General features: G+C 44.8%; 1 protein-coding gene across 3 annotated transcripts in view; it reads right to left on the bottom strand.

The window, feature by feature from the left end:
* LOC118077130 (chondroitin sulfate proteoglycan 4-like) overlaps positions 1–16,093 on the bottom strand; it is a 37,012-nt gene extending 20,919 nt beyond the window's left edge. The window contains exons 1-6 of one of the 3 annotated variants that reach the window (XM_035100539.2): positions 15,358–16,093; positions 9,659–9,822; positions 9,255–9,503; positions 2,679–6,239; positions 1,064–1,534; positions 555–731 (exon numbers count right to left, since the gene is read on the bottom strand). In XM_035100539.2, coding sequence (XP_034956430.1) covers positions 555–731; positions 1,064–1,534; positions 2,679–6,239; positions 9,255–9,302 — 4,257 coding nt within the window. In that variant the 5' untranslated portion in view covers positions 9,303–9,503; positions 9,659–9,822; positions 15,358–16,093. Of the gene's footprint in view, positions 1–554; positions 732–1,063; positions 1,535–2,678; positions 6,240–9,254; positions 9,504–9,658; positions 9,823–14,013; positions 14,104–15,357 lie in introns of those variants that run through there. The other 2 variants (XM_035100540.2, XM_035100538.2) reach the window with 2 other exon arrangements.
* Positions 16,094–16,444: the final 351 nt, after the last annotated feature.

The raw sequence follows: 16,444 nt of genomic DNA, 5'->3' as shown, positions 1-16,444 counted from the left end.
GTAAATTGTCAAAATGACTGATCGTTGCTGAACTAACCACTCCTTCAGAATATCAAAGAGCACATTGCACAAGTTTGAAATAACTCAGGGGAGGGTTACAAACGTTGTGAAGAAATGATAGGGCAAATACACTGAATACCAGGGGGTGGGGTATTAAATATGGAGAAGCATTTTAAAGCATGGCATGATTTAACACTCAATCCCTCTTTCCAGGTTAGTCTGGGAATAATAGTTCTGTGAGGTCTCCTAACAACTCTCACCACCCTTAGCAAACTGCAGTTCCCATGATTCTTTAGGGGCTGTCATGGCTGTTTAAAGTGGTATGAAACGGCTTTAGATGTGTTGTGCAGATGGGGCCTAAATTAGGTTCCTTAATTTCAATGGTTCCAATCTGAATAAAACTTAACTGGATACAAACCAATGTTTTTCACACATTTAAGGTAATTCTACAGAATTTAGGACAACCTTTTCAGTTCTAGCTGTGCATGCTGTCTTTTACAGAAATAAGGCACAATTAACCCAGATGAAAAACTTGGAAATAATGCAGGTCTTACCCGAAGTATTTTGTTTCGTGTTATAACAGGGGGTTCATCATTTATGGGTGAAATAGTCACAAATATCATTTGAGGCAAGCTTTGCTTCCACAGTTCTGTGCTGTTTGCTATGATGGTAAAATTGTCAAGTAGCTGTTCGCTATCATCATGATTATAAAAGATGAATCCTTGTTCTAGCTGAAAAGGGAGAGTAACCAAATTAAGAATCTAGCCTGTTCCAAAAATCAAACTGCAAGGATTCAACCACTACATGTCCTAAATAACTGTCATGTTACTTATCACATCATTCTTGTCCTGTTTTATATGCAATAAACAATACAATATACAAGAATGGAAGACATGGAAGACTGTTTAAAATCTGGGAGTTTTCTTATTATCAGAAGCAACATACTGTCCAGATCAATGGAATATTGACTACTCCCAGTTATACAGTAATAATACAGTAATAATAATCTGCACTGCTTTTTAAACAATAATTTAAAACAGAATTGTGTTTTCAGTAATCTCACCTGTTTTCTGGTAAATTTATCCAGTGCCATTCCAGGAAAGTTAGAGTTTGCAATCCTCCCATGTTTCGGTGGCTCAATCAAACCAAATTCACATTTGAGCCCTGCAAAATAGCTATTAGGGATTTTTATAACATCTTCATCCAGGACTTTTGAACCCCCTTCGGTGACTGTGAAGTTGTGTACTTCTAATGGGATCACTTTTGGAATGATGTCCACAGCAATTTCTATTCCACTGACTCCCCGAATTCCATTGGTCACGTCCAAGGAAAGCCAGTCTTGGAGTTGGCCGGAGACAGTCTGCACATATTGGATGTTACCATCACTGATATCTTCCTGGGTGAAGGACAAAACTGGATTTTCTTCTGCTCCGAGGTAGCCTTCCTCTGATGCAAACTTCCGAAGGTACCCATACATTGGAGATGACCTTACGTTGAACTCTATCTCTGATGGCAAACTGTTTTCATGCACAACCTTGAAAAGTACACGTACAGTTCATTAAAAGCATAGAAGAACCACCTTCTTTCTTTTAAAACAGTTTTCACATTTAATCCTTAAAAAGTGCAACACAAAACTCCATCTATGGGATTATTCACTGAGTCTGTCCAAGGCTCTTTGTAAAAGCTGCTCGCTGGTGGACAGTTGGTAGGGTAGACACACAGCACCGTTTGGGCAGCTGTTGCTAAACTATGCATGCATATAATCTGCATTCTGGCCCAGAATACAAATGTATGAAGCTGACATATACGGAGTCAGACTTTTGGTCCCTGCAGCCCAGTGCTGTCCACTCTGAGGGTTTCCTTTCCGGGCTCCTTTCTCCAGCCCTGCTGTGCGAGATCCAAATACCATGTACTCAGCCACTGAACTATGCTTGCTCTGCCTTTAAAACAACAACAACAACAACCCCAAAGTATTTTAAAAATGGACCATACAATCTTTCACTCAAGAGCTCAAACACCAATGCTTGCAAAATAGTGAGCATTAAGACAAGAAGCATCACTCCTACTAATAACAGGGGCAGGAACCTTTTTTTCAACTAATAGGTGACATTTCCGCTTGGCTAACCCTCTGGTTATCAGGGACTGGGCAGAGGAGGAATGGTGGAGACCGCCTCCCCAGCCTGACACTTCCAGAGAAGAAGACAGTTCAGAATGACAACAGGGGTTTGAGGGAGGTCACGGCTCAGAGGCATATGAGGGGGAAAGCTGGAAAATAATGGGAGAGGAGGAGGAAGAAGCAGCACCAGGGGGGCGGCAGCTGGTGAACTCAGCGTTTTTAGAAAGCATTCCTGACCCTCCCTCCAAGAACCCGGCAAGCCTTGAAAGTAGTAGAGCAAAGGGCTCAGAAGCAAAGGGCCCTCAGCGCCACCCATAGGGGAAAAGGTGACGAATGAGGAAGTGGGAGGAAAAGGGGGTGGAGAGTCACTTGGGACAACACCATTACTCCAAGAGGCTGCATTCCAAGTCTCTCTCTGTAAATATTGAATAAAAAGCAGCCGGTAAGGACTATTCCTTGTCTTATCAGTTCCTGGCAACCTGCCGTAGGGGGTTGGTTCCTCTGCCACCTGACACTGGGCTGCAAAATATATTGTTAAAATGATTAGACAACTTCAGCTTACCAGCAATGTTCCTTTAGTGATCTTGACTGGTTTCCCTTCCTCAACCAAAAGTCTGCCGTTATTTACGATCACTGGCGGACGCTGGTGACTTTCCAAGAATATACGGATGTTCATTTCGGCGTCCAACTGGACACCTTGAGCATAAACTGTAAAGTTAAACGTGTCAACCAAATTGTTACTATCGTCATGTCTATACGTCACACGCCTTACTTTGAGGTCATGCTGACTGAAAGTGCCCACTGCTAAATCATTTACCAAGACCTGTCCATACTTTGGAGGTAAAGAGACCTCAAACGTAATTTCGTGTTCACTTCTAATATCTTGGTTCGTGGCAGCGCTCAAGTTAGCTGTAGTGATCACTCCCTCTCGTCCTTTCTGGATCAATAACCCAGTGTTGTTTGCTAGACGGACGTAAGGGTCGGAAGCACTTACTTCGAGAAGTGAGGAAGTATAGTGCTTCCCATCAGTTACAAACAGCACAAAGCGTCCGTAGTCTGCCCCACGGTGCAGAAACAGGACTCGCCTTTGTGCCAGGTCCTCTTGCTTGAACTGATACAGCCTATGAGATGTTTCATTGACAAAAACCAAGTCTCCATTAGGAATGCCACGCCTGGTGTACAATAACTGGTTATCATCAAAATCAGTATCGGGATCATGGTAGCAAAGGTCAGCCAAGGTGAGCAGTTTCCTTCCATTCTTAACAACATGAAATACCTTATCTATGACACGAAGTGGTTTCTCATCATTTTTCAGCTGGACAGAAATGTTAAATTTGATCTCTGCCGATAAAGGGGGTTCCATTTCCGGGTCCGAGCTCACCTGTTCCTCCGACTCCTTGGCAGTTGCTGTGATATGGATTTCATCATACTGCGTCTCAGAATCATCGTGTACATACATAAGATATCTACCAACTATATCCAGATCTGTGAAACTGCTGATGTTATGGTTACTTTCCTGGGAATCTGAAAGATTAATAAGCATCAACTTTCCATGACACGGACTCTTTGTAACTTTATACTGGAAGGTCTTATTGGCAAAGGTTTGTGCAAATAGTTCTGATTTCGTGATCAGTTTCCCTTCACCCTCAGTAACAGTGAGGCCATTGTTCGTCAAAATAATGTTTCGTGGGTCTGCTTTAATGCTGATTTTGAAATCATAGATATTTGATTCCACGTATTTTGTAGAAATTAAGAACTGAAACGAGTCTTCCGTTTCTTCGCGGGGCCTCTCGGTTAACTGATATTCTACATTATAATCAGAAATGTCCTGCTGGCTAAATGTTGAATTTATTTGCAAATGTGTGTTATAAAGCAGAAGGTTTCCTTTCTCGGGCAAGGACTGCAATTTGTAAAAAAGTTCATTTCCTGGCACTTCTACTTTTCCTATCACAGCAAGAAGATGATCTGAGCTAAGGTACTCCCTCTTTGATTTGTCAATGACCAGTGGCACATGTCTCAATAAATTGTACCTCAACCATTTCACCGTGACCGGGAACAGAAACTCTTCACTTCTTTTGCTGCCAATGCTAACTTTAAATTTAAAGTGTTCAAGGGGATTATCTTGCAGAATTTCTTTGAAGGTGGAAGCATATCTCACGCGGCCACGTTCAATGGAGCGTTGAGAAAAAGAGTTTGCCTCTTTCCATTCTCCACCGGCTTGCTGTCTCTGAATTTCTCCATAACGGGGTGGCTCTGTGATCTCGTATCGTATATCTAGCTCTTGTTGGAAGGCATTTGTTTCGATGGCTAGATTACTGGGTCTGATCAAAGCTGCTTCGCCTTGTAGTGTATCCACCCCTGTGTTGTTGACCAACTTATACTCCAAAGGAACTGCCACGACACGCAACACAACTGTGTTGCTGACTTTCCCCCCATCACTCGCTCGTAGAACAATCCTGGAGTTCTTGGCTCCAGAGTGGACAAAGAAAACATTGCCATTTTGTAAGTCTTTGTAAGGAAAGGCAGTAATGGCCTTGCCAGGCATCTTGGAATTTTCTAGAAATCCAGCATCTGCATTCAGGACTGCAATACTGAGATCTGCAGCACTTGTATCATCATCCAAAATATTTATTGAATCTACACCCAGGCATTTCTTCGAATGCTCAAGGAGAAGAAACAAGTTCCCATTGGGGAGTGTGAGCTCTGGAGCATCATTTATTGGCTTCACCGTAATGGTGAACATGTAGTTCTTGTTTCCTTGCAAATATGGAGGCATCTCTTTTTTACTGCTCGTAGAAACTGAGAAAGTGAAATAGTCGTAGCTTTCCTCAGAGCCATCGTGGACATACAGAACTCTGCCTTGCCATAAATCTAGCATGGTGAACGTAGATTCTTCCTGCTCTGACTCGACATCCAACCTCAAATAGCCATGAGATGGCTGGTCTTTAACTTTAAAAAGGATTTGCGACTGCCGAATCCCTAATTTCTTGAATTCGACATTGACTTTAATGTGCTTAGATTCAAGCGCTGCTTGCCCACCCTCTGGAACAATCAAGTTGTTTACAACTACAAAGTGGCCGTGACTCTCTTTCCCATGGAGTTTGGATGCTACGGCACTGACAGCAGACATGGAAGCTGCTGTTCCAACAGGTTGTTTTTCAGGCGCTACAACAGGATTTGTACTAAAGGCGCTCTTGGTTTTGCATCCTGGTGAAATATCCTTAGTCACAAGAACATCCTTCAAGGATTTCCTTTCTGAGTTAATTTTCAAATCTCTCAAGCAGCCTCTGAATGACCCCCCTTGAGCATATCTCCCAGAAAGTGAGGTTAACCCCAGCTTCAGCACTGTGGCACGGATAATATCATTTACTCCACCTATATAAAAGGCCTCCTTGAGGACAGGAAGCTTAGTGTGCGAGGGTAATGATTTTTTCACTGTTTCCTCGCCTAGCAGGAGTTCAATATATTTTGCAGAGATTTTCAGTTTGACAGAGTGCCACTGGCTATCATTGACAGGGCTAAGGGAAGAAAGCTGAAATCTGTTCTTTCCCTTTCCAAGATGAGCTTTAATTAGACCATTTTCAATTTCCATTCCAACGAAGTCTCCTGCTGGACCGGAACTGTACAGCAGCAAGCCTCTCTGAGCTGTGGTCTGCACTGTACACTCAAAGACTCTTTCAGTCTGGGTGTTCCAAGGTGGAAAAGAAACATACGACTTGGAGCTAAAGAAACTAATAGGTTCCTCTTCACCTGCAAAAAATTCATCACTGCAGCCCAGTGACACTTCGTGCACATTTTTAAACCTAGGAGACGGTCTCAGGGATGACAGGATGTCATGCTGGTTAAATATCACATCTTCAATGCATCCCCGGAAATTTGTTTGTGCGCCATTGAGGTACGGAACATCAAGGTCACCACTTCCGCCAACATAGAGGCCGTGTTGAAAGTTTAGTTCAAACAGGACACCGGGCAATTTTGTGGCAGCTTGATCATTTTTGTTAGTCACAAGTATAACATTATCTCTTTCACAATGGACTTCTATTAGGTGCCGCTTTAAATCATTCAGCTGGGAACTTCCTTGGGAACGGAGGACTTGTTCTCCTGCTCCAAGATTGATTCTCACCTACAGAAAAAAGGATATAGTTTTAATTATTCCAATGAATTAGGAAATGCGTTAAGAAAAAGATAACAAACAGCATAAGCACAACAATTTCTAATCAGGAGTAGGTCCTACTGGGTTCAATGGGTCTTACTCCTAGGTAAGATTGCAGCCTAAACTAACTGCATGCATGAAACACAGATATAGATACGAGGCAACTCTTGGGATCAGACACCTTGCCTTTAAAAGAAATAGATCTTCAAAGTTGCCTACCTCCTACACTAAGTCATAGTTTAGCATTGCATCTGAATCAGACTGGGACCCAGGTGGCGCTGTGGTTAAACCACTGAGCCTAGGGCTTGCTGATCAGAAGGTCGGGGTGAGCTCCCGTTGCTTGGTCCCAGCTCCTGCCAACCTAGCAGTTCGAAAGCACGTCAAAATGCAAGTAGATAAATAGGAACCACTACAGCGGGAAGGTAAACGGCATTTCCATGTGCTGCTCTGGTTCACCAGAAATGGCTTTGTCATGCTAGCCACATGACCTGGAAGCTATACGCTGGCTCCCTTGGCCAATAATGCGAGATGAGCGCGCAACCCCAGAGTCGGTCACGACTGGACCTAATGGTCAGGGGTCCCTTTACCTTTACCTGAATCAGACTAGGATAAGAAAGGAAATAACTTGCCTTGAGCACTTTAAAACAAAGTAGAAAGGTGGTAAATAAATATTTCAGATCAATCGATAAGCATTTCAAGTGCATGATGCAATCTTAGCCCTGATCACTTAACTGCAATTTAAACCCTGCTTTCTGTATTATTTATGCATTTAGAAATATAGTCAACAAACACACAAGACGTAACCGGCTGTGCTCTTACATAAATAAAATATATTGTTCACTATATCATATCAAATAACTTATAGAGTTCAACGAAAATTGATTATAGTTGTGTATGAGTTTGTATAAATGTTCACATGTAGAACACCTGAGCATGGATTAAGTTTGTTTTACAGTGGTACCTCTACTTACAAATAACTCTACTTACGAATGTTTCTACTTACGAATGGAGCTCTGTCCGCCATCTTGGATGCGGTTTAGATAGGGTTGCTTTAATGAATTTTTTCTCCCAATGCATTCCTATGGGATTCTACTTACAAATTTTTTCGACTTACGAATGTGCATTTGGAACGCATTAAATTCGTAGGTAGAGGTACCACTGTACTTCTGCTGTGCCAAATGGGTCACTTTAAGAAAGAAATTTTGTATCTGTGGATTGCCAACACCTGTAACTAAAATCAATACTGTGCCTGTCCATATAACCCCACATTGCAACAGTTGCTGTTTATTGCAACTACTACTATGGCATGAGATCCACTATCTTATTACATCACATATGGTATGTACAGTTGTTTATAGTATTTATATTATTCTTCCTGTTAAAAGGTGTGAGACTACGACATTGTATTTATTTGCATTACTTGGAACTTGTACAACTGATGAAGCCCAGGACAGCCAAACAAGGCCAATATTCCGGAAATCCTTGTCTAGACTCTGTGAAAGGATTCTGTGGAACTGTACAAGCTCCCATGTGGATTGTTCGGACTTTATGAACATACAAACACACAGGTGGAATAGACACTAGTAGGCTACATGTATGGACCTCGTGAATGAACTGATCTGTGAATGAACTGATGTACTGGGTCTTCTGCTTGCTCTGTTGGACTTTATGAGTTATTTCCGTTGAACTCTATAAGTTATTTGATATGACAGAGTGAATAATATATTTTATTTATGTAAGAGCACAGCCGGTTATGTCTTGTGTGTTTGTTGAGTGTATTTTACATAACCGCAGGTTTGATGTTGTTTTACAAATATAGTGTCATCCATGTTTATGACACTTTATCCTTGTCACATGAACTGTATGAATTAGCACTGGTAAAACTCAAATTACCTTATTTTCCAATTTTCTTTTTGGGTTGCCATTTGAAAAAGAGTAGCCACAGAAATTTAGAACAGGCATCCCCAAACTTCAGCCCTCCAGACGTTTTGGACTACAGTTCCCATGTTCCCTGATCACTGGTCCTGTTAGCTAGGGATCATGGGAGTTGTAGAACAAAACATCTGGAGGGCCGCAGTTTGGGGATGCCTGCTTTAGAATGTAAAATCCTTTGGATCAGGACCTAATATTTACTGCAGCTCTGAAAACTCTGACTGACTGTAGTTCCTAACCACTTTCAAAGCATCACTGTTTTTACCATGAAACAACACTCTTAGGCTTATAGTTGAAAGGTACGGTAGTGATGTATGGAAGTGAGAGCTGGACCATAAAGAAGGCTGGTCGCTGAAGAATTGATGCTTTTGAATTATGGTGCTGGAGGAGACTCTTGAGCAGGCATCCCCAAACTGCGGCCCTCCAGATGTTTTGGCCTACAACTCCCATGATCCCTAGCTAACAGGACCAGTGGTCAGGGATGATGGGAATTGCAGTCCAAAACATCTGGAGGGCCGAAGTTTGGGGATGCCTGCTCTTGAGAGTCCCATGGACTGCAAGAAGATTAAACCTATTCATTCTGAAGGAAATCAGCCTTGAGTGCTCACTGGAAGGACAGATCCTGAAGCTGAGGCTCCAATACTTTGGCCACCTCATGAGAAGAGAAGACTCCCTGGAAAAGACCCTGATGTTGGGCAAGATTGAGGGCACAAGGGAAGGGGACAACAGAGGACGAGATGGTTGGACAGTGTTCTCGAAGCTACCAACATGAGTCTGACCAAACTGCGGGAGGCAGTGCAAGACAGGAGTGCCTGGCGTGTTCTGGTCCATGGGGTCACGAAGAGTCGGACACAACTAAACAACTAAACAACAACAAAGAAATGGCATTCCGCTTCATGATGAGAAGGAAAGATGTCAATAGTTGCTCCAGTACAGTATACATATCTAATGCTCATGTGAAATGAGCAGGGCATAAGCAGTCTTTTCTGCCTTACTCCTAATATTGAGATATAAATAAACCATAGAATCTGCTCCTGTAGCATTGCTGCTTACCTGAATGGCGTGCGGGCAAAGCAGAGCAATGGCAAGGTCAGGCTGCATGGCCCACTGGCAGAATCAATCCAGCACTCTTATACTGTATAGCCCGGACCCTGCTGATACCTTGCCTCCTTCCCACATAGTCCAGGTAAGCAGCAGCAATGCCAGTGTTGGGAGGGTAGTTCCACAGCACTGCACCTCCAACAACAGCTCCTCCTGGTGGTCTTGCTGGAGAATGTCCCTGCCTCAGACCTTGGAGAGCCACTGCCAAAACCAAAGCAAATGAGCCACAATCAAAAGGAAATGGAAAGTTCAGGTCGCTTTTGGTTTTACCCGTGCTGGCATAGGTAAATTTTGTCACGGAGGACCTTCCATTCCCTCAAAATTGGCAGTGCACCTTCGTTCACATATAATCTTACCTGCACATTTCCGGAATGTAGTTCCACCAAAAGATAAATGTCTTTTCCTGCAGCGAGAAAAAGTAACCCATCTGGTCTGCTTGTTTGAAAACGTAATTTCAGTGAAGTTGTTGAGTACGATTCGGCAATGTTTAAATGCACATAGCTTTCGCCGTAAAACGATACTAAAAAGCAAAGATCAGAAGAGAACATTAGTGCACGCTTGCCTATAAATAATGGATTCCACCCATTATATGCAGATGGTGCGCCTAGCAGTCAAAATGTGCAAAATTCATTCTTCCTCCCAGTCCACAAGCTTTATGGCTTGCACAACGTTTACTATGAGTTTGTGTCCCACATTCTACCACCATTAACAGCATAGTTTGTAATGTGGTGAGCTCCCTAATCCTGACAGGCTTGAGGAGTGGCAGTTTCTAGAGCGGCAGCTTTTGTCAAACAAGGAAGAATACAAAGAGGGTTCAGAAGCAGGTAAGGCCCCTCTACCAGCACAGAGGAGATTAGCATGCTGGGAAGAAATCTAGGTTAGTATTCTCCCTGCCATACTAGCTTCTCATGAACAAAGAGATGAATCAGGACCTTTCCTCCATACACACCACCACTTGCATTCAGAAATGGTAGTATCCTTTTATCAGAATGTGGAGCTCGGTCCTTGGATTCACTGCAAGACAGCCCGGTGTGCAGAACCACAATTACTTCTGAATTGTAACCATGGTTCAGTCTCTACTGCTATGTTGTGCTTAGACAAACAAAAAAGGAAATCTGCTTGGCCACAGCTCACATCTGGTTACATGAGCTAAAAGGAACTAAATTGTTTCTTCTTTTAGTCAAATATATACAGTAGTACCTCGGGTTACGAACACGATCCGTTCCGGATAGCGGTTCGTAACCCGAAAAGGTTGCAAACCGAGCGCCGCTTCTGCGCATGCGCGGGACGCGCGCACGTCGAAAACACTTCTGAGTTTACGGAGTGTTCGCAACCCGAGCGGGTCGTAAACCGAGGTACGACTGTATAGGCATAATGCATCATGTTTTTAATGAATTTTATTTATCAGCTAGCCACCCCAAAGGTCAAATAACCTCAGAAAAACAAAATAAACCCCACCAATGTCATTTCCCCATCTGTTGCTGATTTAACTCTCCCAAAGACTGTCTGAAAGTCAAGCAGGTAGGTTTTGAAATATGGGCATCAATTTTGAAATATGGGCATCAATTTATTTTTATCATATACACTGTAGTCTATATATGTGCAAAGCGCTTTACAACAATTTCTTTTCTGTGCTATTTCATTCTCTCTCACAGAAGACAGAGGAGATTACAAGTACGTGACGAAAGGGGGTCTCCTAAATAATCATGCCTGGGTTAGTTTGTTTTATGGCTCTCACAAAAGCTGTTTGTTAGGAGAATGGTTAACAATGCAGCTGCACGTTACAGCTCCGAAAGGATTTTTTTTTTACTGCATAACAGTAACCAGGATAATAAAACCCTCTAGTGAGTACATTGCAAATGAATGGCATTCACAAATCTCCAAAACACTACCATAATAACAGTAATCAGCGCATCTAGAGAGAGGTTGCCTGCCACCTGCAGCTGTTTTTCCTCCAGTGGAAAAATGTCAGGGGCAATGAAGAAAATAAAAATGGTGGTTCCCCAGCATCTATTACAGGCTTATATTATATTACATTATAGCCCACAGAGGAGACGCCCAGGTTAAAAGGGAACTAGGCCCAGGGCCCCTCAATCTTGAAGCCTGCCCAGATGTTTACCTGTGTGCATACAATGTGCACCTGGGTCATGTTAGTCTGTAAGGTGCCATAGGAAGCCTCTCTGCTGTTTCAGACAAAGGAAGAGACAAAGCTAAGACAAAGGAAGAGCTGAAAGTGGTCCATATATATGAAAACAACAGTTCTGGGAGCTGTGTGTTACAAATCCAGTTCCCCTGGCTGGGCTTGATGAGACGAAAGACACTCTCAGCCCCGCAGTGGCACATCCAACCAAGCTGCCTTAGATCTACCTGCCTGGTCCTCCTGCACACCCAAAGCGGGCTTCAAGCATCATTCTAGCATGTTTTAAAGTAACAGCGAAGCAGAAATTTTTAAAAAAATCTAAAATACTCAAATGGAAATGTTTACAAAGCAATCCTGGGGGTGCCTATCCAAAAATAGGGTCCAGGAAAATTCAGTGGGTCTTACACCTCAGCAAATGTTCACAGGGTTGCAAATGCCTTGTAACATACAATTAATATAGGGTGGAATGAAAAATGATGCCATCTTACAACCCTACCCGTGACATTTTGGTTTCTTTTAGTGCCAAGACGTTCTAACACAGGCACCCCCAAACTGCAGCCCTCCAGATGTTTTAGCCTACAACTCCCATGATCCCTAGCTAACAGGACCAGTGGTCAGGGATGATGGGGATTGTAGTCCAAAACATCTGGAGGGCCAAAGTTTGGGGGTGCCTGTTCTAACACAAGGTATCTATTTGGCTGAAAAATTGGCCAGTTGCCTACTCTGGATAGGGTTGTGCACACCCTGAAGGAACAGGATCACAGTTTGGGGGTGCTTCTGGCTCCAGGTGTGTCACCAGAGAGGCTCAGGTAGCCTCAACGGCTAGAAGTGCCTTTTACCAACTGAGCCTGGCTTGACAGCTACAGCCATTCTTGGTGCGGAAAAGCCTTTTCACAGTAGTTCATGCGTTGGTTTGCTTCCAGACGGGATTACTGTGCTTTATGTGGGGCTTCTCTCACGCTTCATCCTGAAGCTGCAGTTAGTGCAGAATGCTGCAGCACAATAGCTAGCAGGAGTGAGGCCTTGTAGCGTATATAACACCTGTGCTCAGAGATCTGCCCATTTGCTACCAGATTGCGCTCAAGGTGTTACTATTAGTATATAACACCCTTAACAACTTGGGAGCAGTTTATCTACTACAAGATCGCCTGGTCCTACATGTACCCATATGACTGCTTTGATCAGCGGAATTGGCACTGACAGGTGCCAACATAACACCCATTTGTAAGCACTTGATCGTTTAGCGTGAATTAATAAAACAGTAACTTGCCTATTTACCACAGCCAATTTTCCTATCAGCAAATATCATAATAGAAATCCACAATCCATCATTTTATCAATGATGTTTTAAAAGCTGATTTGAGGTATAGGGCTGGGGAGGAAGCTTCTGACTGATTGGGAAAAGCAGAAAATATATTTGATGTGCTACAGGCATGTACCTCTGAATCACGTCCAAAGGGTGCAATCTAAATCCCATTACTGTCAATGAAAAAACTACTATTGATTTCTACTGTTTTGATTTGCTTCCAAAACCTTTTAATGATGTGCAATAAAAAAAATGCAGCATAAATACTAAAGATCAAAGGGGCAATACATCTTCTGTCCTTTACAGTCAAATAGCTAAAGCCTCATCTATCATACTGTAAGGCTCAGCATGAATTAATTTAGAATCGAATTATTCAGAAATCTGATCTTGCACGTTCTTTTCCTGGAATGGAGAACTGCAAGATGAACAGCTCAGTCTGCAAACCAGTCTGAACAGAGCACTTGCCTTAAGTCTGATGTCATCCTGTTGAAGACTACTGTACTCTTAAGTAATTCCAAAAGCCTCAGATTGCTTCAAAGTATGGCTTTTAAGTAAGCCAAGGTAAGTAAGCTTGAAGTCCCACAAAGTTATCCATTAGCTAGACAGGTGAACTAATATCAGTGTACTGGAAGAAGCAAAGATCACCAGTGTCAAAGCAATGATTCAACATCACCTTCGTTGGACTGGTCATGTTGTGCGGGTGCCTGATGATCGTCTTCCAAAGCAACTACTCTGTTCCGAACTTAAAAATGGAAAGCGTAATGCTGGTGGTCAACAAAAGAGGCTTAAAGACTGTCTCAAGGCAAATCTTTAAAAATGTAGTATAAACACTGAGAACTGGGAAACACTGGCTTGCGAGCGCTCCAGTTGGAGAACAGCCTTTACCAAAGGTATCATGGGCTTTGAAGACACTCAATCTCAGGACACAAGGGAGAAACGTGCTAAGAGGAAGGCATGCTTGGCAAATCCATATCGTGATCAACTCCCACCCAGAAACCAATGTCCCCACTGTGGAAGGATGTAAGGGTCCAGAATTGGCCTCCACAGTCACTTACGGACTCATTGTTAAAACCGTGTTTATGGAAGACAATCTTACTTGGCTACGAGTGGTCGCCAAAGAAGAAGAAGAGTCCTGTGAAACTCAAATACTTGCTAATCTCGCTAACACAACTTGTCCAATAAAAGGGCACTGGCGGCGGCGGCCGGGGGGGGGGGGGTTGGACAGGTATAGTGTCATGCAGAAGAAACTCATGTCAACATCTCACCTAGTGCATGGGTTTCCAAACTTAAAAATTGCTGGTTGTCTTGGCCAACCACTTAATGATGTAGCCAATGTAATGCACTGTGCTACGGTAGATGCTGGCACACTGCATAAAGGTGGCAGTCACTTCATTGCATTCCACTACTGATCCCGTTGATATCGTCATTGGTTGTTGAAAGGCAAACAAGGTACTAGAATGGGGGGGGGGGAACACTTGCCATCTCTGTCCACTGTTTGGCTCAGCAGGTTATTTCTTGGATTCTAGCAGGATTTTACTCCAGAAATTAGTTATTATGTCAGGTCTTACGGTAAGTCTTTGAGCACGAGAAGCAATGTGCAGTAATGCATCTGAACACGTGCAGAGTGCAATTTCCCACTACTAAAGTAAAGTGACTCCTGACCATTAGGTCCAGTCGTGACCGACTCTGGGGTTGCGCGCTCATCTCGCATTATTGGCAGAGGGAGCCGGCGTATAACTTCCAGGTCATGTGGCCAGCATGACAAAGCCGCTTCTGGCAAACCAGAGCAGCACATGGAAACGCTGTTTACCTTCCCGCTGTAGCGGTTCCTATTTATCTACTTGCACTTTGACGTGCTTTCGAACTGCTAGGTTGGCAGGAGCTGGGACCAAGCAACGGAAGCTCACCCCCTCACAGGGATTCGAACCACCGACCTTCTGATCAGCAAGCCCTAGGCTCAGTGGTTTAACCACAGCGCCACTCCTAAATACAGTACCTGAGATTAAGGTCCCGGTTTACAAATCAAGTTTCGCTTCCGCACTGGTGTGTGTGCGTGTGTGTACCTATTTATCCAATCTCCCATCTTAGTAAGAAGTTTTGCATCCAAACTGTTGGCGTTAACAACACTATACTGTAGAGCCGAGCTGCAGATTGGTTTGGTTGTAAAACTTGAAGCTCCCAGGAGAGACATGCGTTTCCTTTTAGCTTTGATTACAAGCCTGGGCATCTGGCACCAGGCTCGCGCGCCACAAGTACGCATCGTGCCCCAAAACTATTATTTCGTGCGCGCCTTCCCCTCCCGCCTCCTCCAGCCAAGTGTCTGCTGCCAGGCTACAGCGGGTACGAGCCGCAGCCTTCGAGGGCCAGCCTGCGCCATGCGCTGCATTCTTGCGAAATGCAACCGGGACGGGCCAATGGGAGGAGTCGAGCGAGCCCTCGGCAAAGGTAGGCGCGGCCCCTGCGCTCTGCAACCCCGTAGAAGCCGCGCGGCCCAAATCCGCCCGCGCAGCCCCCTCCACCTTCCCTCCTCGTCCCCGGCTTTTTTTTTTGCGACGGCGGGGAAATGGGGTGTCGCGGGCACCCCCAACGAGGGCAGCGTGGTTTCTTACCCTACCTGCCAGCGCCTCTGGGCTAACGGAGAGCAGCAGCAGCAGCAGGGCGCTCCCTGAAGCCCAGCCCGGGGCCATGCCGCCCCGTCTCCGGGGAAAGGCGAGCAGGCGACGGGAGGCCCTTGGGAGCGGCGCCCGCTTGCAGCGCCAGGGAGTGGGAGCTCCGCCCGCCGACAGCTGCCGCCTCTGCTGCTGGTTGCTCAGGTCAAGTTACACAGCAGAGGGGCGAGGAAAGGGGGAGAGCGGGCCGGGCGGGCGGTGCAGAGATGGTGCTCCTCGTCAGGTCTTTCCCAGAACAAACTGGCTACACTTCTGGATTGGGTTTGTGCCTGGGCTCAGCCCCGGAATCTTTTCTTCTTGTAAGGTCAAGCCTGGTTCTAAAGGGAGCTAAATCAAAAGAGGTGGCAACCTGTTGTTGCTATTGTTATAATCACCATCCTCATCTTATAATAAAACTCTACTGCATGGCTGGACAGAGTGTTACTGGGAAAGCAACAAGTGACAAAGTTACAATCTCAGCTGTGGGTTGTTCACTAGACCAGTGGTTTTCAGCCAGGCACCCTGGGGTGCCTTGAATGATGGTTAGGGGTGCCACGGCAACACTGGCCTCTGGGCCTCTTTCCTTCTTTCCCTCTCTCCTCTGATGTCCTCTTGCGTCTCTGCTTCCCAAAGGCTTCCACAGCTGTTTGTTGCAGGAGCCCTGGCTACAAGCTCCGTGGGCGAGTTTAGTAGGGGGGTGCTGGTTGCAGGTCCGTCTTAAGCATATCCGGCGCCATGGTGCAAAGATCTCTCCGGCGCACCGCCCCACCCCCTTTCCCAGAGTTGTCGACCTTTTGGCTGGCGGGATGGCATGACGTGGACTCCCGTGATGCAGGGGCCAATAAGCAGAGGCGTAGTAAGACAGAGTGGCGCAGGTAGGCCAGCGTGCAGTCGCACACCCATGGGTTCCCCGCCAGGTACAGGTAGGTGAAGAGGTTCTCCGGGAAGAAGCCAGAAGGCACCCTCTGCAGCTGGTTCCTCCCCAGTTCCTCTCTAGTCCAGGGGTTGGACTAGATGACCCTGGGAACCCCTTCCAACTCTCTAGTTC

The sequence above is a fragment of the Zootoca vivipara genome, chromosome 11 (genome assembly GCF_963506605.1).
Source record: "Zootoca vivipara chromosome 11, rZooViv1.1, whole genome shotgun sequence".
Classification (NCBI taxonomy): domain Eukaryota; kingdom Metazoa; phylum Chordata; class Lepidosauria; order Squamata; family Lacertidae; genus Zootoca; species Zootoca vivipara.
This window is presented reverse-complemented; position numbering and strand designations above follow the sequence as displayed.